At 52.4% G+C, this 20,371-nt stretch overlaps 8 protein-coding genes across 8 annotated transcripts; 7 read left to right on the forward strand and 1 right to left on the reverse strand.

Moving 5' to 3' along the window:
- Positions 1–159: 159 nt before the first annotated feature.
- Positions 160–1,452, reverse strand: AYO21_01357 (tryptophan-tRNA ligase; the record flags this gene model as incomplete). Its single annotated transcript, XM_022651340.1, has 1 exon — positions 160–1,452. One exon carries the CDS (start codon positions 1,450–1,452, stop codon positions 160–162), a length of 1,293 nt encoding a protein of 430 aa, XP_022516313.1.
- Positions 1,453–1,940: 488 nt separating this feature from the next.
- AYO21_01358 (hypothetical protein) lies at positions 1,941–2,687 on the forward strand (the record flags this gene model as incomplete). Its single annotated transcript, XM_022651341.1, has 1 exon — positions 1,941–2,687. The coding sequence occupies one exon, from the start codon at positions 1,941–1,943 to the stop codon at positions 2,685–2,687; it is 747 nt and encodes a 248-aa protein (XP_022516314.1).
- A 664-nt stretch (positions 2,688–3,351) lies between these two features.
- On the forward strand, positions 3,352–4,179 carry AYO21_01359 (hypothetical protein; the record flags this gene model as incomplete). The annotated part of the gene is made up of 2 exons (XM_022651342.1): positions 3,352–3,541; positions 3,590–4,179. 2 exons carry the CDS (start codon positions 3,352–3,354, stop codon positions 4,177–4,179), a joined length of 780 nt encoding a protein of 259 aa, XP_022516315.1.
- Positions 4,180–5,051: 872 nt separating this feature from the next.
- On the forward strand, positions 5,052–10,141 carry AYO21_01360 (hypothetical protein; the record flags this gene model as incomplete). Its single annotated transcript, XM_022651343.1, has 4 exons — positions 5,052–7,772; positions 8,548–8,619; positions 8,693–9,365; positions 9,414–10,141. The coding sequence occupies 4 exons, from the start codon at positions 5,052–5,054 to the stop codon at positions 10,139–10,141; spliced, it is 4,194 nt and encodes a 1,397-aa protein (XP_022516316.1).
- Positions 10,142–11,450: 1,309 nt separating this feature from the next.
- Positions 11,451–12,479, forward strand: AYO21_01361 (hypothetical protein; the record flags this gene model as incomplete). The annotated part of the gene is made up of 1 exon (XM_022651344.1): positions 11,451–12,479. The coding sequence occupies one exon, from the start codon at positions 11,451–11,453 to the stop codon at positions 12,477–12,479; it is 1,029 nt and encodes a 342-aa protein (XP_022516317.1).
- An 861-nt stretch (positions 12,480–13,340) lies between these two features.
- AYO21_01362 (hypothetical protein) lies at positions 13,341–14,204 on the forward strand (the record flags this gene model as incomplete). Its single annotated transcript, XM_022651345.1, has 2 exons — positions 13,341–13,914; positions 14,011–14,204. The coding sequence occupies 2 exons, from the start codon at positions 13,341–13,343 to the stop codon at positions 14,202–14,204; spliced, it is 768 nt and encodes a 255-aa protein (XP_022516318.1).
- Positions 14,205–15,045: 841 nt separating this feature from the next.
- Positions 15,046–16,988, forward strand: AYO21_01363 (hypothetical protein; the record flags this gene model as incomplete). Its single annotated transcript, XM_022651346.1, has 2 exons — positions 15,046–15,422; positions 15,476–16,988. 2 exons carry the CDS (start codon positions 15,046–15,048, stop codon positions 16,986–16,988), a joined length of 1,890 nt encoding a protein of 629 aa, XP_022516319.1.
- Positions 16,989–17,752: 764 nt separating this feature from the next.
- Positions 17,753–19,661, forward strand: AYO21_01364 (hypothetical protein; the record flags this gene model as incomplete). Its single annotated transcript, XM_022651347.1, has 6 exons — positions 17,753–17,854; positions 17,917–18,211; positions 18,307–18,358; positions 18,428–18,467; positions 18,526–19,382; positions 19,493–19,661. The coding sequence occupies 6 exons, from the start codon at positions 17,753–17,755 to the stop codon at positions 19,659–19,661; spliced, it is 1,515 nt and encodes a 504-aa protein (XP_022516320.1).
- Positions 19,662–20,371: the final 710 nt, after the last annotated feature.

The raw sequence follows: 20,371 nt of genomic DNA on the forward strand, positions 1-20,371 counted from the left end.
AACCTATGGATTTAAAAAAAAAGCTCCAGGTGTCATGTTCTAATTCATGCTTGTTCTTTTTATCAAATTTCAAGTCGAGTCATGCTCTACTACTTCAGCACTTGAAACACATAAAATTCGTCAAGGTCTTTTCTACCTGCTTTTCGGGGGTTTGCAGGCTCACCGCACCGGAAGCTCTTTCTTTGGCCCGTTCTCTTTGGCTGCGCCTTTATCCGTCGCGGTACCCACTGTTACCGTCTTCTGGTCCGCTGGGACACCTCTAAATAGCAACCCCTTTCTGCTGAAAAAGTCATGAACCACCTCGTCGCTCACCTGTTTTCGCCTTTCCTGAAAATCGCCCACGTACTGCTGCAACTCCTTGATGCAGAGTGCTTTGAGCTCTCCAGTCATCATCTCGCCCTTCTCGTACTGTTCCTTGATCCGCGCCAATTCATCATCGTCTTCCAAGAAAAAGGTGAGGTACTTGTATGGCACGTCGACGTCCGTTCTTCCACCCAGCTCCCGTTGTTTCTCTGCGGTATCCTGCCCACCGGAGAATGCGAAGCGGTTGATCTTCTTCTTGATCGCATTAGGTGTATCGGTCAAGAATATCGCAGACGAATCGACGCTGGCAGACATCTTTGTCCCTTCACCTTGTAACGCTGGAAGAAAGCGAGAGTGGATGAGGCATGGTTTCTCATATTTCATCTTCTCCGCTATATCTCGACAGACACGGAAGTAGGGATCTTGGTCAATTGCGCACGGGATTAGGCACAGGATCCGCGGCACACTTTTTGCATCGGTGCCAAAGACATGTGGGAAACTCGTTGCGAACGAAGGTGCAGACTGTGTGGCGGGAAAATGGAATTCACCGATATTGTTGCTGTCATTGAACCCAAATGCCCCTTTTATCTGGTTGAGCGTGACATGTTTCGCTGCAAAGCAAACATTGCGATAGAATGCACCTCCCATATACTCAAAATCCGAGAAAATGAACGTCTTTTTCGGGTCGAAGCCCAGCGCAATGATGTCTTTGGCATTTTCTCTCGCGTATCGAGTTGCATCGTCCATGCTAATGGTTTTGGAGTGCATGAACTTTTCGTCGTCTGTCAACTGGATCACGAGGGGGCAGTCGAAGACTTCTTGTAGCCAGCGCGTGAATTCAAAAGGGACGCTGTGCCCGACGTGCATGCTGTCGCTACTCGGCCCTCTCCCAGTGTAGAGGTAAAATCTTTCGCCCTTTTCATACTTGGTCAGGATTTTTTCGAGATCGCGGTGGGATATCACTATTCCACGGCGCATGAATCTGTGGGGTTTTCGGCCAGTTGCCTTTTCGAATCTCTCGAGTAATGCGGGCGAAATTGGCGTGGCACCGAAGTCGCGAATCAACTTGTCGTAGTCGACCGGCTTTATTTGGCCAGACTCATCCACCCCGCCGGATACTTCGAAGGGGGTGATCTTTTGTTCTGTCATGGCGAGCGAGGGGTTCGAGGGGTGACTGTGTGCGATGGAAGGGCGGAGACAAAAGGGCAGGATGTGGGAGAAGGAAGAATATGAGGAAGAGGCGAGGTACTAACAGCAGAAAGGAGGGGAGGGACGTTGGCGAGGGCGCCTCAAAAGGAGTAATTAGCAGTTACAAACAGTCTGCCTGCACAGTTGTGACTGGCATGAGTCTTCAGAAATTCACCGTCGTCTGCGGCTGGCGGGCAACCCAATTGCCAATGGGACCAATGGGTACCGTGAAAGGTAGTGGCCCAATGACATGCCGCCGTCGGATATGGCTCTCCGTCCTCGATGACCTGCCGGCCAAGCCATTCTCTCCTCTTCTCTTCCGCCGAAAGTGGCAATTGGGCTCTTGAGCTCGCGTGAGGGTTTCCAAAAAAACTTGCCCTCTCTTTTGCACTCTCATCTTCCGCCCTAACCATCAGCCGTTACTTTAGGTCGAATGTCTTCACGCCAGGATGAAAGTCTACGAGCACTCCTTTAATTACGACTACACTTTCCCCGCTGTCACTCTAGCATATTTCCTGCGCTATCCGAATCCTTATTCCAGGCATGTTCTCAGCTCGGATGTGATTGATCGTTACATCGACCCCGAGACAAACCGACTTCATACTGTACGACTACATCTCAAAAAATCAAAAGTACCCTCCGGCATCCTTAAATTCCTCCCTCGCGGCCTTGCCGGCCCAGGTGGCGCTAGTCAGAGCTATGTCCTAGAGAAGAGTACCATTGACATCAACGAAGGATGGATGGAAACGGAGTCCAAGAACATGGAATGGACGGGCATCTTGAGCGTTATCGAACGTCAGACCTATAAACGGCAGCGGTTATCGGATATTGCGTCTTCCAGTTGGTCGAGCGATGATCTCCAACCACAGAAACCCAGAGAGACCACCACCTGCAAAACAGTTGTGACATTCGTATCACACCTGGGCCAACACAAGTTACTGGGCAGGAAAAGACAAGAGCACACTGCCAATGTCGAGGAAGAATCTCCAAAACAAGGACTGTTTGCTTCGTGGTCGACAGCTGGTATTCAGCGGACCATCGAGCTGATTGGAGTGAAACGAACCAAGTCAGCCCTGGTAAATGGAAAAGAAGGAATGAACGTCGTGCTCGAGAGGTTGCGGAATGGTGGCATTGTGGCCGTCCTTGAAGGAATGAGAAGAGATCGGATGGAAGTGTTGGGAGCAGATGGACACTGAAACCAGCTCTCTCGCTTCTGTGGCAAACCCTGCATTGAGCAGCCTCAATTGCAAGCCTCGATTTGATTTGTACTACTAACCTTGATTGATTGATTGTGAGCTAGGCGCTGGGGATATGTGCATGAAATGTGTTGTGAAATGTATGGCGATATTTCGAACAAAAGAGTGATGCGCTGTACCATCGAGGGCTTTGTTGATAGGTATACAATTCAGTCCACTCAACCTTCTAACCACTCCTGTTTGATGGCATCGGAAAGGGCAGCAGAATGTTGCTACGTTGCCCACCATTCATGGTAAGCTTCGCAGGTCCTTCAGTCCAGTCTTTCCGGCACACGTGCTGTCTCTGTGGGTATTGGTACAGATTGCCCGCATTCACCTTCGAGCAACCTCACAAGGAAGACACGGCAAAGCATCTACTTCACTCACTTTTCTCTTAGAACCTTACCTGTCCTCTTGGCGACAGAAATGCCCTGAGGTCTCATCTGGAGTCGCTCCTGCAGCCCAAGAATCGCCTCTCTTCGACGCCATCATCTTTCTTCCCTCTCCGGCCCAGTCACTCGTTCAGCAAATAGTCATTCGTTTTATCGATTCAACAAAGTAGCAGATATTGGTCAGCACGGCTGCTTCCCGTCTCTGGCCATTCTTTCCAACCAGCCGTGGCGTTATGGTCGCGCTCACCTCAATCCTGTGGTTGGCAGCCATATTTCTCCTGGGCTTCGTCAAGGATTCGAGCTCTGCACGTCGTTTCGACCGCCGCAGTGACCTCGATTATGTCCCTCCCATCAACGCCTCAGCTGCTGCAGGCTGGTCAGTGCCTCTGCAGGGCAGCAAAACCTGCGATCCTAACAAAGCTTGTGAGATCAATCAAGCTGCGCCGAGGTGACACTCACTCACAGCTCTAGGCACGGATTCACTATCACCCCCGACACCTGGCAAACCTCTTCAATACCTTGCAATCGCACGCGGCCTCTACATGTATCTGTGCGCAGGTAATGGACCAAGCGAGCCCGCCAAGTTTCAATCCCAGTCCACGCAACTTTACGATGCAGCTCCACTCATCCAAAACCTCCCGAATGAGGCGGCATTTCATGCTCTACCTGCCAAACTGCATGACTTCGACTATGAGCAGCTGAGGAATTCCACTCTGGAATGTATGGGAACCATTGGAACTGTCAACGATACAGCCATCATCACTCTTTTCGACATTGCAACATTCGAAGCCCTTCCGTACGAATCCGTGCTTGCGCCAGATAACCCTGGTAGCAACAGCAGATGGGCACACTCGGTGAGCCCGAAGGGGGACTGGGACATCTACCGAGTTGAGGTTGCGGGAGGCACTCCCCCTGTTTGTGACAGCCAACGACTCATGGCAGAAGAAGAATACACGGCAGAGTACTGGTTCTTTTACTCTGGCGGAGAAGACATATGGACGCCAAACGATATCATGAAAGAAGCCTTGATTGATTCTATCGATCTGCCAGCATTCATATGAAGATTTGGGAAGAAACCTGAATGAGAAGATAGCTGTGAACGCAATCAACGGCGTAGTATGTGGGTGAAACATTCGATGATGGATGCCAGCAGAACTCAAGATTATTGCACGGGATTTTACGAGAGATGAGAGGATCGGATTGTATGTGAACAGGCTGCCGATCCGAGACCTCGGATTGCGGAATTGTCTTCTGATCCATGTCATCTCATTTCGTTTCGTTTCATGGGTACGGGAAAACAGGACATTTTTCAATAGGCTAGGATCCGAGCTGGTGAATGAACAGAGCGATAGTGCTAAATACAGTTTCTCGTGAGCCTCAAGCCGCTGCAAGGCTGTCATCGTGCACTAAACAACTCCCACCGAATTAGTGGGTTTCTATCCCCGCGAAAAGGGAGTTTTACCGACTCTGGTAACTTAAGCGGCACGAGCGGATGGGCTGCCCGCCATAGCAGCACGTGAATCCTCAAGTCCCCCTCGTCCGTTTCGCCTCAACCTTCCAACTCTCACCCTGCATCCCACACGATCACCTACTCAGTTCGCTGAACCCGTCAACTATCATCCGCAAGCAGCTACGAACAGCCCTGTACTGCTCGCTATTTACCTTATTCTCAATATCTCTTCGGTCTTGTTGGTTCCAGCCGGCGTTACCCACCAGAACTTCAGCCTAGTCTTGCTGCCATTCATAGGCGCAGGATTACCCACCGCTGCGCATTCGACTGATTCGTCCCTTGGAGATGCCCAACCACCAATGCAGTGACTACTGGTGACACCTATCTGTGTAGTCATATCCATCTGAGAGGCTCGAGACATTCATCCCGCAGCCTTCACGGTAGGCAGAGTGTGTCTCTGCACGCGGTTACTCAACCTCCACCATGTCGTCGGCAATCAACGATGACGAACTCTCTATTTCCCTCCCACAAACCAACTCCAGCCGCTCCAGGCCGTCCCTCCCTACTGTTCTCTCCCCGCCGGCACGGTCTAGCTTGAGCCAGACGCCGATGGCAGAGTCCCCAGGCACTGCCCGCGCAATGCAACGACTACACCAGTATGCCTTCGTGCGCAACATTGGTGAAGGATCGTTTGGCAAAGTCAAGCTTGCGAGACACAAGGTTACGGGTCAAGAGGTTGCAATGAAGACTATCAGTCGACGCAAATTAATCAGTCGGGACATGGCAGGGCGGATAGAGAGGGAGATCCAATACTTGCAACTCCTGCGGCACCCACACATCATCAAGCTCTACACCGTCATAACAACCAAGACAGACATCTACATGGTGCTGGAATATGTTCCCATGGAGTTGTTCGATTACATCGTGAAGCATGGTCGGCTGGGCGAAGCAAAGGCCCGGAAGCTGTTTCAACAGATCATCTGTGCTGTCGAGTATTGTCATCGTCACAAAATTGTCCATCGAGACCTCAAACCGGAGAACCTTCTCCTTGACAAGAACATGAATGTGAAAATTGCCGACTTTGGTCTGAGTAATATCATGACAGATGGCAATTTCTTGAAGACGAGTTGCGGAAGCCCAAACTATGCTGCCCCTGAAGTCATTGGTGGAAAGCTCTATGCCGGTCCTGAAGTCGATGTCTGGAGTTGCGGTGTCATTCTCTACGTCTTCCTCGTTGGCAGGCTCCCATTCGACGATGAGTTCATCCCTGCACTGTTCAAGAAGATTCAGGCCGGGACATTTCACATTCCATCACAAACTCCGCCAGGCGCGGTAAACCTCATCAAGCGATGTTTGCAAGTGCATCCAGTTCATCGCATCACCATACCCGAAATCAGACAAGACGAATGGTTCATGAAAGACCTTCCTGCTTATTTGGTTGATCCCGTGGAAGAATTTCTGGACACCGGAGTCGATCCCACCAAAGCCATCGACCCTCGTCAGCTTGCTCCGGGAAAACCACTTGACGTGGTTGAGAAAATTCACGAGCAAGTCGTTGGCAAGCTTGGTCGTACCATGGGTTATGCGAAGGAGGATGTGAAGGATGCTTTGAGCAAAGATGAGCCTAGTGCAATCAAAGACGCATATCTCATAGTCAGAGAGAACCAGTTAATGATCAGCACTCCCCAATACCGCACAGAGAACCCAGAGCTGGAGTCGTTCATGGCTTCTTCGCCTCCAGTCGAACCAAACTATCCCAATTTCCCCGGCTCGCCACGACGGTTTCAGGATATCGATGTCAAGCCTCTCACTCCAAGTCGCACGGATGCGCACCGAGCTAGTCGGTCACTATCTGAAACTCCATCTTCCCTCAGAGAAGAAGAGAAGCCTAGGATCTCAAATGTTCGCGTCCTGAACACATCACTACCTCATGTTCATGAAGAGCTCCTTCAGATCCGCGAAAAGGCAAAGGCTCATGGTGAAGATCCCGACATGATTCTCCATCCGACACAAGGCCAAGATCAGAAGGACGAAGCCGAAAGCCCCATCCCCGAAGAAATTAAGGATGAGCAGGGGAATCCCATTTATCGATCCAAAGAAGAACAGGAGGCCACATCAAGGGCTTTGAAACCACACTCGCGCTCTGTGACGGCTCTAAATTCATTGCGAGAACCTAAAGGCCGACCCGAAGGTATGACGACTTTGCCAACCGACGAAAAACGCCCACCCGCTGCCAAAACAAAGCCTAGACGCTGGCAATTTGGCATCCGCAGTCGAAACCAACCTTGGGAAGCCATGAAGTGCTTGTACGCTGCTCTCAAGGCACAAGGCGCCGAATGGGAAGTTAATCCGTGGCTGCGGCCTGAGTCGATGCCCGATGGTGATGACGAGAAGGATGGTATCCCTCTGCCTCCACCCGATCTAGAACCTGGCCAACGCCACGAGATCCTGCAACAGCGATTCTCATTTGTGGGCGAGGACTACTACATCCCCCGAGATCCTTTCAATATTCGCGCGAGAATCTTGAAAAAGGGATTACTGATGCCTGGTGAAGCGCCATCTGTCTCAGCTCACAGTTCAGCGGTCAGCCTACCCGCAGAAGCACAGACCCAGCTCAAGAGACATATTGAGCAACTGGGCTATGCCTCGGAGGATGTCAAACAGGCGCTCGGGATGAGTTCTCCAAACGGAAGCCAAGCAAATGCGAGGTCACCAGCGAGCAGTGGACATCCCTCCCGGCAAAATACGGGAGGTGAGCCAGCCCTTCACAGCCAGGATGCGTTTACAGGACCAGGACAAGTGTCCATGAGCAGGCCCGACAGTCTTTCAGCACTCAACAAGAAAATCCCAAGCGAGCACATCGGAGTTTGGGTGTTTATCGACATTCAATTGTATACCTTAGAGCAGGGAACGTTTGTTGTGGATTTCAAATGCGATGGATACCAGAATGTGATTTGGCACGATTTGAAAAAGGAGCGAGAGAGGAATAAGACACCCACCAGCAGCAGCACAGTGACGAGCCCGACGAACAGCAGACCAACCAGCGGGTTCGGAAACATCAGTCACACCAGCTCTGATCGGCTTGATGAAATGAGCGGCGAAGGCTACTGGAAACCGGTCAGCAAGCGCTACAAGAACGTGGAAAAGGAGATATCCAGCCCTTATCCCTATCTCGACGTGGCTAGTGACTTGGTGGCTCAACTAGTAAGTCTGAGTGCTAAGGCTGCGCAACGGTCCTGACTGACTCTTAGTGGGGCGGCGCTGCTTGAATTTCTGTCTCATTTCTTGCCCGCTTTTCTGGCGGATGTATACGACTTCATGACAGTGACGGCATTTGCAGCAGCAGGACGTGCTGGATTGCGGAGCACAGGGAACATTGGCGGAGAGAGCACGAGCGGAGTGAGAATACCTAAGGATACCCTTGCTTAGCGATCGAATGACGGACCACGGGACCAGGACGCTGTCTCATGCGCTGACAGGACAGGATTTCAGAAGCATGAAGACGAGAAGTTGTTAGAACTAACACCTAGGACGATATACATCAACCGACTTAGGCAGTCACAATTACTCAATGATGAAGAGATGATACTTGCAGGCATGCGGTTTGCTATCTCATCGAGGTCAATGAAGTCTATGCAAGTGCCTTTTTGAGTACCGAGTACTTCGTAGAGACATAGAAACGCGTGAGACGTGGCGATGGACGTGTAAACCACTTTAAGCCTTAAACGCGTTGGTGAGAGTCACGTGTTTGCCAAGAAGTGCGTGAGACGGTGGCATCCACTCGTGCATTTCCCCAGTCAACGAACCGTTGTCGTTCCTCATATTTGTCCATCCTGATTCTTCACCAACGGAAGCCTCTAGGATCAAGAGGCAGTGGCCAAATAACGGATCCCCTGGATCGGACACCATCACGCCGACAGAGACACACGAACTGAACTCAGATATGGGCTTCGTCTCGAAACTGAGATCCTGGTCTCAGGAGCTCACCCCGTATTTCGTCTACCTGCTTCTAGTCGCAACTCTAGGACCTCTACTCTTTGGTTATCATTTGGTATGTCTTCTGTCTTTGACTGTCAAAGTCTACCACATGTCGTGTCTAGCAGTCTGCTGAATCAACTCTTCAGGCCGAACTCAATGCCCCTCAAGAGGTCATTACTTGTGCCGCCAAATCCATTAGATCTCAGGAGCGCCCATCAGCAGCATTGGGTGGACTACCACAATGCATACCCATGAACTCAACCCAACTCGGGCTTGTGTCGTCCATTTTCACATTGGGTGGCCTAATCGGTGCTCTCGCAGCCGGCCCTTTGTCCGCACGGTATGGTCGTCTGCATACGATGCGTATCAATACCTTCTTCCTAGCGCTGGGTCCTCTCGCCGAGGCACTCGCTCCTAACATTGGTGCTCTGTCGACGGGCCGCTTCATTTCGGGTCTAGGAGCAGGTGTCTCCGTTGTTGTGGTACCCATCTATATTTCCGAGATTGCTCCACCCAAGGAAAAGGGCTTCTTCGGTGCCTTCACGCAAATAATGACGAACATGGGTATCTTTACCACTCAGCTTCTGGGTTATTTCCTAAGCCATGGCCAAATGTGGCGAATTATCCTCGCTATTGCAGGCATGATCGGTGTGTTGCAGTTTGCAGGGCTGGTTTTCTCCGTCGAGAGTCCCAAGTGGCAGGCTGGCCATGGAGAACCAAGACAAGCGAACAACAATCTGCGACGTATCCGGGGTCAGAAAGCCGACATTGAGGAGGAAGTAGAAGGTTGGGGGTTGGCGGACGTTGACGAGGGACACGGTTCGTGATCCGGGATATGTTCTTTGTTAATGTCTGACCCTCGAACAGAAGAAGAACGAACACTACTTGCGAATCCCGACCACGAGTCGCCTCTGGACAGCAATTTGCCTTCGAGAGGCAATGCTCCAGAGCCAATGGGAATCCTCGCGGTGCTCCGAGACCCGACCAATAATCGCGCAATTCTTGCGGTCGTTGTGGTTATGCTGGCACAGCAGCTTTGTGGAATCAACAGCATCATCATGTACGGCGTGTCTCTACTCGCGGACCTGCTTGCCTCCAATTCCGCCCTGCTCAATATCTTTGTGAGCATACTCAATATTGTGGCCACTACAGGCTTCGCCCCCCTTGCAGATGTGCTGGGACGCAAGCCATGCATCCTCACCTCAATTGCCGGTATGGGTGTCTCATCTGTCCTGCTTGCCATAGGGATCCGCAGCGCTATTCCGATTCTTTCCGCAGTGTCAGTGCTTCTGTTTGTGGCCAGCTTTGCTTTTGGTCTGGGGCCCATACCTTTCATACTCGCTTCAGAACTGGTTAGTCCAGAAGCGGTTGGCGCAACTCAATCATGGGCGCTGGCAGCAAATTGGATCTCGACATTTGTAGTCGCTCAGTTCTTTCCAATGGTGAATGAGAGATTGGGAAAGGGGGTAGTATACTTTGTGTTTGCAGCCATTGCGGCAATTTCCTTTGTGTTTGTGGGCTGGTATGTGCCAGAAACCAAAGGGAAGAAGGACGTTGACGAAGTTTGGGGAAGGCCGTCCAGGAGGCAAGATTGAGGTGTCGGAAACACTGGGGAGGACCGATCTGGGACCTCTGGTGGGTTTCTGGACATGTTCTTTCTCGAGGAGCTACAGATGGGTGTCTGTTTCAACAGAATATTTGACAGGTTCTGGCGGTCCATGTCATGAGCTTCTCAGCTGTCAGATGGCGGCGTGTGAACGCCAGGCGTCTTTCCCGAATGCAAAGCATCTCAGACGAGTGGTGCCAAACCCATGGCAGCCGTGTCTTCCAGCTCACCCTATGAGGGAACAGCTGCTACGTGCAAGAATACTCTGGTTCCGTGGAGACCTTACCTCAACTCGAGGTATACATGCTATCTGGGTCTGTATCGTCAGTTGCATCACTTTAGCCCTACTACACATTTCAAGGTGCTGCTCGGAATTGAGCACAAGAAAAGGGCACAAATCGATCCGTCTCATTGGATCCTCCCGAAACTCCGCACATTGTGCAAGGAGCACTTTCGTCACAAGCATTCGCTTACCTCGGAGTATTCAAGATATTAGATTTGAGGTTGCAAGAGGCAAGTTGGAGCAGTTGGGCCTCACGAACTTTGGCGCGAACTAGACACAATCAACAGTGCCATCCCCTCTGGTCATGGTGGGCGACGGGTAGTTCGTCGACAATCCCGACATCTATATTTAAAAGCATTCGCCAGGCTCGAATCATGAGAATGTTCTCCGCAGGAGATGTGCGATCAGATCAACCATCCAGCGGAGCTTTCAGCAGAAGTATTGCCCCCAGTCCTCGCACGTCAGTGGGAAAGGCGGTCCAATATGAGGGTTGTTTTACAGACATTATTGCCACTAAACATGTTACCCCTGCCTCATGAGGGCTTATCTGTGCGGAATACCAAACATTTACAGCAGTGAATGAGAGGGTCCAAAGAATCGCATGGGCACTCACTGGGGAGTGAGTCTCATGTTGACCCAAGAGAATCCGGCGCTCATACCCGGCCTTGCTTCCTGAAGACGGATAAGACCGACTGTCTCTCGCTAGCTTCGCTTGACTAGGTCACAATGGTATGCGAGGACACTGGGCGATCGAACTATGTGATTGACCGGCACGCGCTCATCAGATTATCATTATTGGCTTGACGGAGGTAGTCATCGTTGTTATCACCTACCGGTAAATCGGGGAACCCTGCTACTGGTAATCGAGCCATTCAAGGCATCCCCTTATCATGACCTTCTCTCTTCCGACAGAGTCGGATGGTGGAAAGAAAGAACAAAACAACATTCTCGCACTTATTCTTCACTCTGCACACAGCGCATTCCTACATAAAATTCCTTGAAAAGCGCGGCGACAATGATATCTCCATCACCCGATACCATTCCCATTATTGACTTCTCACGGTATTCTACCGATCTACCTTCCCTTGCGCGGGAGATCAAGCAGGTCTCCGCGACATGGGGCTTTCTCTACCTCAGAAACCACGGCTTACCGCAATCAGACATTGATCGCATATTTGACATTAGTGCGACCTTCTTCAAGACCACCCCTCGCGAGGAAAAATCCTCGACGCCGTGGAGCAGTATTGTCAATGCCGGATACGACGCGAAGACCGGCACGGAAGGATATTTCAACGAGCACGGTGCGAAAGAGCGTGTTTCGGCCGTGGATGAGAAGGAAGTCTTCGTGATACGGAAGCAGGCGTCTTATGACCAGCCAATGCCACCATCCCTGAAGAAATTTAATCCTGAGATTCAGGCATTTATGGGAGAGGTGCACAAGAAGATCGCCGTCCCGTTGCTCTCCTGCCTCGGGGTCGGTTTAGGACTGTCAGCCGACCGCCTTCCGCAGATCCATCAACATGAAAGCCCATCTATGACCACTCTCCGGCTCATCCACTACCCTGCGCTTCCACCCAGCGACACGGCCAAAGTTCGGTTGGGTTCGCACACAGACCAAGGAGTGATTACAATTCTCTTCCAGAACCTCGTCGGCGGCCTCCAGATACGACCGCCGAAATATACGGGTCCTATTAAGGATAACGAGATATGGCTCGACGCCCCGGTCATTCCAGGGGCGGTGCTCATAAACATCGGCGAGACAATGACGTTCTTTTCAGGCGGACTTATGAAATCCACGCTCCACCGTGTCACGCGATCCCCGCTGCCGGAGGACCAGGGTAAAGAGAGGTTCTCCATGGCGTACTTCTGCCATCCGAACATCGATACACTGCTCGAGGTGCTGCAGGGGATTCAAGGGGAGGACGGGAAGGAAATACAAAGAAAGGAGCCGCCGATAAGCTGTGTCACGGGCCAGAAGGTCCGGACGGTCAAGGAGTGGATCGAACACAGACATTCAATGGGCCGCTTGGAGAAGGTGAAATGAGCTGCGTTAAACTTGGGGGACTGGTATGTAGGGATTATGGTGTGCAGGAAATGTCCGGGTGATTCGTGCCCGGACAAGTCGTTGACATCACCCTGGTCAAATAGCTGACTTAGGTCTACCAACAGCGAGGACAACGGCATCAAACTCGAAGCTGCGTGTCAAAACAGAGGTGTTCTATCCATTTACGTCGGATTTTGTCACAAGTTCTTGAACCACTTCAAGCCCAATGTATCTATCTGTCTTCCCGGCACACATGCGATGTGGAGTTTTTCATCTGAAGATATGAATGATTCCCAAAGGAGATGAAGCGATTGTCAGCCTCATAGCCTGTGCGATCAAGTAGCCCGAGTCAGTCAATGACAGGCAATCCTTGGGCCATTGCGAAAGATCACGTACTGTATACTGGGTATGTATGAGAAGCCTTGTTGACCCAAGTTGGAGAGAGTGAAAGGCTACGCTAAACTAAAACCGGTTATATGATGATGGAGCTGCCTAATCGGGTATCTGGACCAATGAAGAGGCTCCAGGTCTGCGGTCGACGACTACGGTAACCACTCGTAACAACTTTACTCTCGGCAAGAAGATTACGGGACGGGTCGATCATTCCTCTATTGCCAATTTTGTTTTGTTCTGCTCTCTACTTGGACATCCACCTCGGTGTCAAAGAAACCGCAAAGGGGAAGCCTGTTCCCAATGTAGCATCCATTTACCGAGGCTATCAAACTTCCATCCTGGGACGTCACTTGACCATGTTAAATATCAACCAGGGGTGGAAGCGGCGTTTTAGCCGTTTTCGACTGAGTACCGCGATCAGCGACATCTTTTCTGAGTATTGCTTTCTTCACAAGCTATAGCTGAACCATGGCCTCTCTGGAAGGATACAACGTCGCCATCACGGGAGGTGGATCTGGGATTGGACTCGCCACGACGGTCGAGCTGTGTAGCCGCGGAGCCACGGTCTGGATCGCCGAGTTGACACCACATGTCCCCGCGAAGCTCGAGTCCTTGGTTCAGGCCAAAAAAGTGTTTTTCCACGGAGGCGTCGACGTGGCCAGCCGGGACGCCTGTGTCAGGTTCCTCGACGAAGTCGTGGCGAAGGCCGGTGGCCGGCTCGACTGCCTCGTGAACAACGCAGGCATAGGCCCCGCCGAGGGACCGATCGCGACCGACGAGACGTTTGACAAGATCGTCGACGTGAATCTGCGCGGCACCTGGAACTATGGCACGCAGGCTCTGCGGATCATGGAGAAGCAGGAACCAAAGGGGCCGTGGGGAACCAGGGGCACCATCGTCAACGTCGCCAGCATGTCGGGGCTTTTCGGCCACAATAGCCTCGCCGTGTACACGGCGACGAAGCACGCCAGTGTCGGGCTCGTCAAGGCGTGGAGCAAGGATTTTGCCCCGCTCGGGATACGGATCAATGCCGTCGCGCCGTGTAAGTGCTCCAGATTCCATTTTTCGTCCGATATACACATCCACGCACGCACGCACGCATATATATATATCTATAGAAGCTAACATCCATGCACAGCGGTGACCGAGACCGAAGGCGTCAAGATCTGGTTCGCCCAGAGGAAAAAGGATTTTAACGAAGACATCAAGCCACCCCCGGCAGGACGCTTCGCACAGCCGTCGGAAATTGCAAAGGTCATTGCCTTCCTCCTGGGTGAGGACTCGAGTTACATCAACGGACAGACGATCCCGATCAATGGAGGCGCGGTATGAGATTGGAGGAGACAGTGCAGGTTTAGAGACAGAGGCATCTGGTGAGCTCAGTGATGTGTGTTGAAGTAAGCTTGGGGGTTGTCAGATTCAAACAATGAAGTCACTTTCAATACCGAGTACAGAGCCTTGGACGAGGGCGGATTATTGGCAATTCTCCCCATGTATATTCTGGAAATAGGCTGACTAGGTCTGATCTCTGAATGCAAGTGTGCTGCACCCACGGGACTTGTTTACCTTCCTCCTTTATATTCAGTTTGAGCGAGATTACTCATTGGCTCATTACTTTACTGTGCTCCCAGCAGACGTGCATTAAACCCCTCTCGTCTTGCTCTGCCCCTGTGCTATGGTGACACTGGTGCCGAGATGTTGGTCCTCTAGCGTGCAACTTGGAGGAAGTCGACTCTGCGCCTTGTAGTGAACTTTGACTCACGGGTTACTCCTCAGACCTTTTGAGACTTGGCCTTTGGAACTGCTGCCGATCGGGTTGCACGTCGAATGCTCGGTGGCTTCTCAACCATCGCTGCGCACGAGTCTCGTCGGTCAGAAAACGCACCCTCGGCCTTCTCCTACTGCCCGACGCGTTTGCCTTGGAATCTTAAACACTCTTGGTGAAGACCAAGCCATGCCCGGACAGACGGTCATGTGTGTAGATGATCCGAGGGACTCAACCCGAATAGGAAACCGAGGACATATCTCCCAAGTACCATCGATGGAATAAGTGTCCGAAATCTTGAGGTATGTATAGATAAAGGACATAATAGCAAGTCTTATAGCCACATTGGTGACAGTCTTCACGGTGATTGTGATTGCGAGTGTGATATAACTAACAAATTCTACCGCTATGGCCGTCGCCGTCCAACAATCCGTCAACCCGCAGAGCGCGGCCGCTCTCGAGCATCGCAGCCTGACAGAGCCTGAGAAGGTCGAATTGGACTTTGAGGCACTCAGACGAAAGTATCAGGAAGAGCGCGACAAGCGACTCCAGAACGGCGGTATCAACCAGTACACCATCATCCAGCCGGCGAGCAAAGCGGCCGAAAAGTTCCTCGACGACCCGTACGTGCAGCCTGGCTTCACTCGTGATCCGATCCAACTGGACACAGATGTGATCATCATCGGCGGAGGTTTCGGCGGTCTCATGTGCGCGGTGCGACTCTTGGAGCAAGGCGTCACGAATTTCCGCATTATTGAGAAGGGCGGTGATTTCGGCGGTACATGGTATGGTTTCTCCATTTAGTCTCTGTTCTTGTAGCTTGGCTGAACATTGTCAGGTACTGGAACCGATACCCCGGAGCACAGTGTGACATCGAAGCGTATGTGTACATGCCACTCCTCGAGGAGACCAACTACGTGCCCTCGGAGAAATATACCCATGCGTCCGAGTTGCTCGACCACGCCCACCGGATCGGAGCCCATTACGGCTTGTACGACAAAACCATCTTTCAAACCGAGACTCTCAAGCTTCAGTGGAACGAGGCGACGACTCGCTGGGACGTCGAAACGAACCGAGCGGATATCATCTCTACTCGGTTCATCATCCCCGCAGCAGGACCTCTCCACCGACCAAAGTTGCCGGGTGTCCCAGGCATAGACTCTTTCAAAGGTCACTTTTTCCACTCATCCCGCTGGGACTATGACTATACCGGAGGCCATAATCGTGGAGACCTATCCAAGTTGGCCGATAAACGAGTTGGGATCATCGGCACCGGCGCGACGGCGGTACAAATTGTCCCTCACGTCGGCGCAGCAGCTAAGCAGCTTTATGTCTTTCAGCGCACCCCATCCAGTATCGACGTCCGAAACAATCGTCCGACGGACCCCGAGTGGGCGAGGTCGCTCCCCAAAGGATGGCACCAAGCGCGAATGGACAACTTCGACACCGTCATTGCTGGCGGTTACGTCGAGGAAGACCTGGTCGCCGACGGATGGACGGACATCTTGAGAAACCTCTGGCCTCGCAAAAGCGACAATGAATCCGCCACCGTGGACCCGGCTCAGATCGCCGCCAAGATGCAACTGGCCGACTACCGGAAAATGGAGTCCATCCGCGCCCGCGTCGACAGTATCGTGGAGGACAAGCAGACGGCCGAAGCCCTCAAGCCGTGGTACAACCAGATGTGCAAGAGGCCGTGCTTTCACGACCAGTACCTCCAGACGTTCAACCGGCCGAATGTGAAGCTGGTTGACACGAAGGGCAAAGGCATCGACAAAATCACGCCCGAGGGCGTCATGGCGAACGGCATCGTCTATGAGATTGACTGTCTGATCTATGCGACGGGGTTTGAATTGGCGACCGATTGGGCCCAGCGGACCGGAATGGAGATCTACGGGCGAGACGGGATCACGACGACCGAGAAGTGGAAGGACGGATTCCAGACGTTCCACGGCTGGACCAGTCGCGGGTTCCCCAACTGCTTCTTCGTCAACAGCGTCCAGGCGGCCGTGTCGCCAAACTTCCTCCACGCCACCGCCGAGCAAGCGAGACACTTCGCCTACGTTGTTCGACGCGCCTGTGAGAGGAACGTCCGCACCCTCGAGCCCACCGCCGAGGCCGAGAACGCGTGGGTCCAGCTCTGCGTCGAGCTGGCGGAACCGCGCCGGAAGTTTCTCGAGGACTGTACCCCCGGCTACTACAACAACGAAGGCGACTTTGACGACCTGAAGACTCGGAGGAACGTCATCTATGGAGGTGGCTCGCCGGCGTTCTTTGAGCTGACCAGGAAGTGGAGAGCTGACGACCGCTTCGAGGGGTTGGAGGTGACCTATCTTGAGGAGGAAAAGTGATGGACATAGCTATAGAAAGTAGAAGTCCAGCAAGTTGAAAAATGCGTTGACGAATTACCGAGTAAGGTGATGAAGTCAAGTCCATGGATAGTTGATGTGACTTTAGCATTGAAGAGTGTAGACCGGAAATATGTTGATAAACTGCTCCACAAAGTCCTTTTTCGGCTTAGCGCTAACTGTACATTGATACCTGATTGGCCCACTGCAGGCCACAGCCCTTCCCCCGTCATGCCCCGCTCAGCTCGTCTACTCCGCATGGCATTTCTTCGATTCACGCTTAATAAATCCTCAGTGATTTACATCAAAGCCCATCTGAGAGATCACTACCAAGTTCGAACGCGTCGTGAGATAGCCGTCTATGTTCTTTCCTGATCTGGCGCTTGCCGAGGGATTGCAGCTTCAAGTACCAATGATCGACCCAAACCGGTCCCCCATGACCGAGGGAGCCCAGATCCCCATTAGGATACCGGCCAGCCTCGCCTGTCGGGCCGCTATAGTGCCAGTCGGCTACCCATTGTCTTCTCGCCAGTTACCGATTGATACACACGCTTCCCCGGCTTCTCCGCTTTTCTGGAGAGCATCTTTGGGGATATCACAAAGCGGGTACTGCACCTATATAGCGAAATAGAAGAAACTCATAAAGACATGGCATGTCTTCCCCCCAAACTTCGAGAGTCAACAAACCTCCTGGTTGACCTACAAGCCTATATTGGCATACAAGCACAGTCCTTCCAGTCTCTACGAAATCAGAGTCCACTTCAACCATGAACGACTATGGCCTTTTGTGCATCATCTACCTCACCTTCGGGGCCTTCTTCTACGGCTATGACTCCGGCCTGACGACGTCCGTCATTGGATACCCTCGTGTGCGTCGCCTCTCTTTCGAGGACTTTTTCCCTCTCTTGATGCGACGGTCAATGTTCTCCAGCTGACAAAGGTCTTTGGCATTGGTGGTTTCCAGTTCATCACCTATTTTGGCTTCGACGCCACCCTCCTCGGCGTTCTCGGGTCCATCTACTATGCTGGCCTCTTCCTGGGCGGGCTGGCCATGCTCTACGTGCCCAACAAGATCGGAAGACTCCGGACCATCATCGTGGCGAGCGTGATCGCGCTGGGCGGGAATGCCATGCAGGCGGGCGCGCAGAGTCTTCCCGTGTTGTTGGTCGGGCGTGGCATCGGCGGATTTGCCGGAGGGCTAGTCTATGCTGTCTGCCCTACGTATGGTTCGTCCACCTCGCACCGCATCTTCTCTCATGGATCTCCCCATTGAATCCTTTTTTTGGACTGTCTTGAATCGCTCACTTATGTGGTCTAACAGCATCCGAGATTGCTCCACCGCACGTTCGAGGACGGATTGGTGGCTTATACGCGTACGTTTTTGACGATCTCTGAGAAGAAAATTGCAGAGAACAGAAAGCTGATACAGCGGACAATTGCAGAATTAATATCTCCCTAGCATATGCCATTACAGAATGGATGGTAAATTCCGACCTCATCAGATGATCCCCACCTTTCCTAATATCTGCTGTCTCTTTAGGGTCTTGGATTCTCATACATCGAGAGCGACGCGGCCTGGCGCGTATTTTTCGGGCTCCAGGTCCTCCCGCCGCTGATCATGCTCATCGGAGCCATCTGGATGCCCGAGAGTCCGCGGTGGCTGATCATGAAGGGCCGGGACGAGGAGGCGCTCGTGATCCTGCGGCGGATGCACCAGACGTCGGACGACGACACCTTCTTCATGGGCGAGTTCAACCAGATCCGCGCGCAGCTGCGGCTCGAGGCCGAGCAGAAGGTCAACCCGCTGACGGTCCTCAAGCGGCCGTCGTACCGCAAGAGGCTGTACATCGCCTTCATCCTCGTGACGGGCCAGCAGTTGACGGGCGTCATCCCGCTCCAGAACTACCAGGTCATCGTGTACGGCAGCCTCGGCGTCGGGGGGAAACTGCCCCTGGTGCTCGTGGGCATCTGGGGCACCGTGGGCGTCTGCTCCAACATCCCCGGCGCGTGGTACTTTGACCGCTGGGGCCGGCGGCGAGTCATGCTGATCTCGTTGGCCATCATCATCCCTTCGTCGATCCTCCTCTCGGCCTTCTGGGCCAGCTTCGAAAACAGCGACAACCTCAACAAGACGTACGGGATTTTGGCCGTCGTCGCCATGTTCCTCTTCCTCGTCGGCTACTCTGTCATCTTCAACAGCTTCACATTCACCTACATCCCGGAGATCCTGCCGACGCCCGTCCGCGCGGCCCTCGGGGGTTTCATCACCGCCTGGGGCAGCGCCTTTGTCATCCTCCTCGTCCAGGTCACGCCCATGGCCATCGAGCACATCAGCTGGAAGTACTTTATGATCTTTGTCATCTGCACGGCCATCTTCGCCGTGGTCTTTTACTTGTAGTAAGTGTTTCTTTGACCTAGAATCTCTCCTTTCTTCCATTCTGGAGTCGCGAATACTTTAGTCACACACAGCAACCTCCTCGCCATGAGCTAACAGTTCACCTCAACAGCTTCCCCGAAACGGCCAACAAGACGCTCGAAGAAGTCGAGGAGCTGTTTGGAGATCCCGTGGCGATTCACATCGAGGACGCGGCAAGGCAAGCGGAGCTGGACCCGGTCGCGTACTTGAAGGACCACGAGAAGCATACGGCCGTTGAGAAGGTCGACGGAATACCTTGAGACCGACCCCCCTTTCAGGCTTCCCGCACTGATTCCAAGACACCAAGCTACTGCCAGCCATTCCGGATCCGTTTTGCGAAGATACATACATTCTTAAAGTGGCCCTCGTATTGTGCTTGGAATTCAAATGAGACCGGCGGTTAAATGATTTGAGAGAGGGAGAGGGAAACAAGCCGCGTCTGAGTGGTATATGACGCGTTCGGCGGGCAAGGGTACCAGGTCAGATAACTGTTTCGCCCGTCATTTCTGGACCGGTTCGAGAAAAAACGTTATATACTTTCCAGTTATACGCGAGAAAAGTGAACCCAAAAAAAAAGTGAAGCAGGATACAGCCCCAGAAAACTAGTCTTTTGTGAAACCTCCTCTGATATGCAATGCGTGTCTAGTGCATCTGTTCGGTCGGTTCATTACTCGGTACATACATAACCCTTACCCTAGGCACCCCAGGTACCTACCTACCTCATCCACATCTACTGCGTACCATGCGTACTAGCACCAACCTTGCACGTTACTTGGTCCTCGGTACTTATTTCCTCGTACCTACATCATGTTTGTACATACGTACCCGCCTACCGAGTTGGCGCCTTCCAACTCCTACCCTTTTAGGCTAGTTAGGACTTCCCGATCCGGCAGCAGATTTTTCAAATATTATTATTAATAATCAGCAGGATCCCAAAGTTCTGCATGGGAGGTAGGGACAGTAGTAGACC

Source organism: Fonsecaea monophora (assembly GCF_001642475.1).
Source record: "Fonsecaea monophora strain CBS 269.37 chromosome Unknown Scaff5, whole genome shotgun sequence".
Taxonomy (NCBI): Eukaryota; Fungi; Ascomycota; class Eurotiomycetes; order Chaetothyriales; family Herpotrichiellaceae; genus Fonsecaea; species Fonsecaea monophora.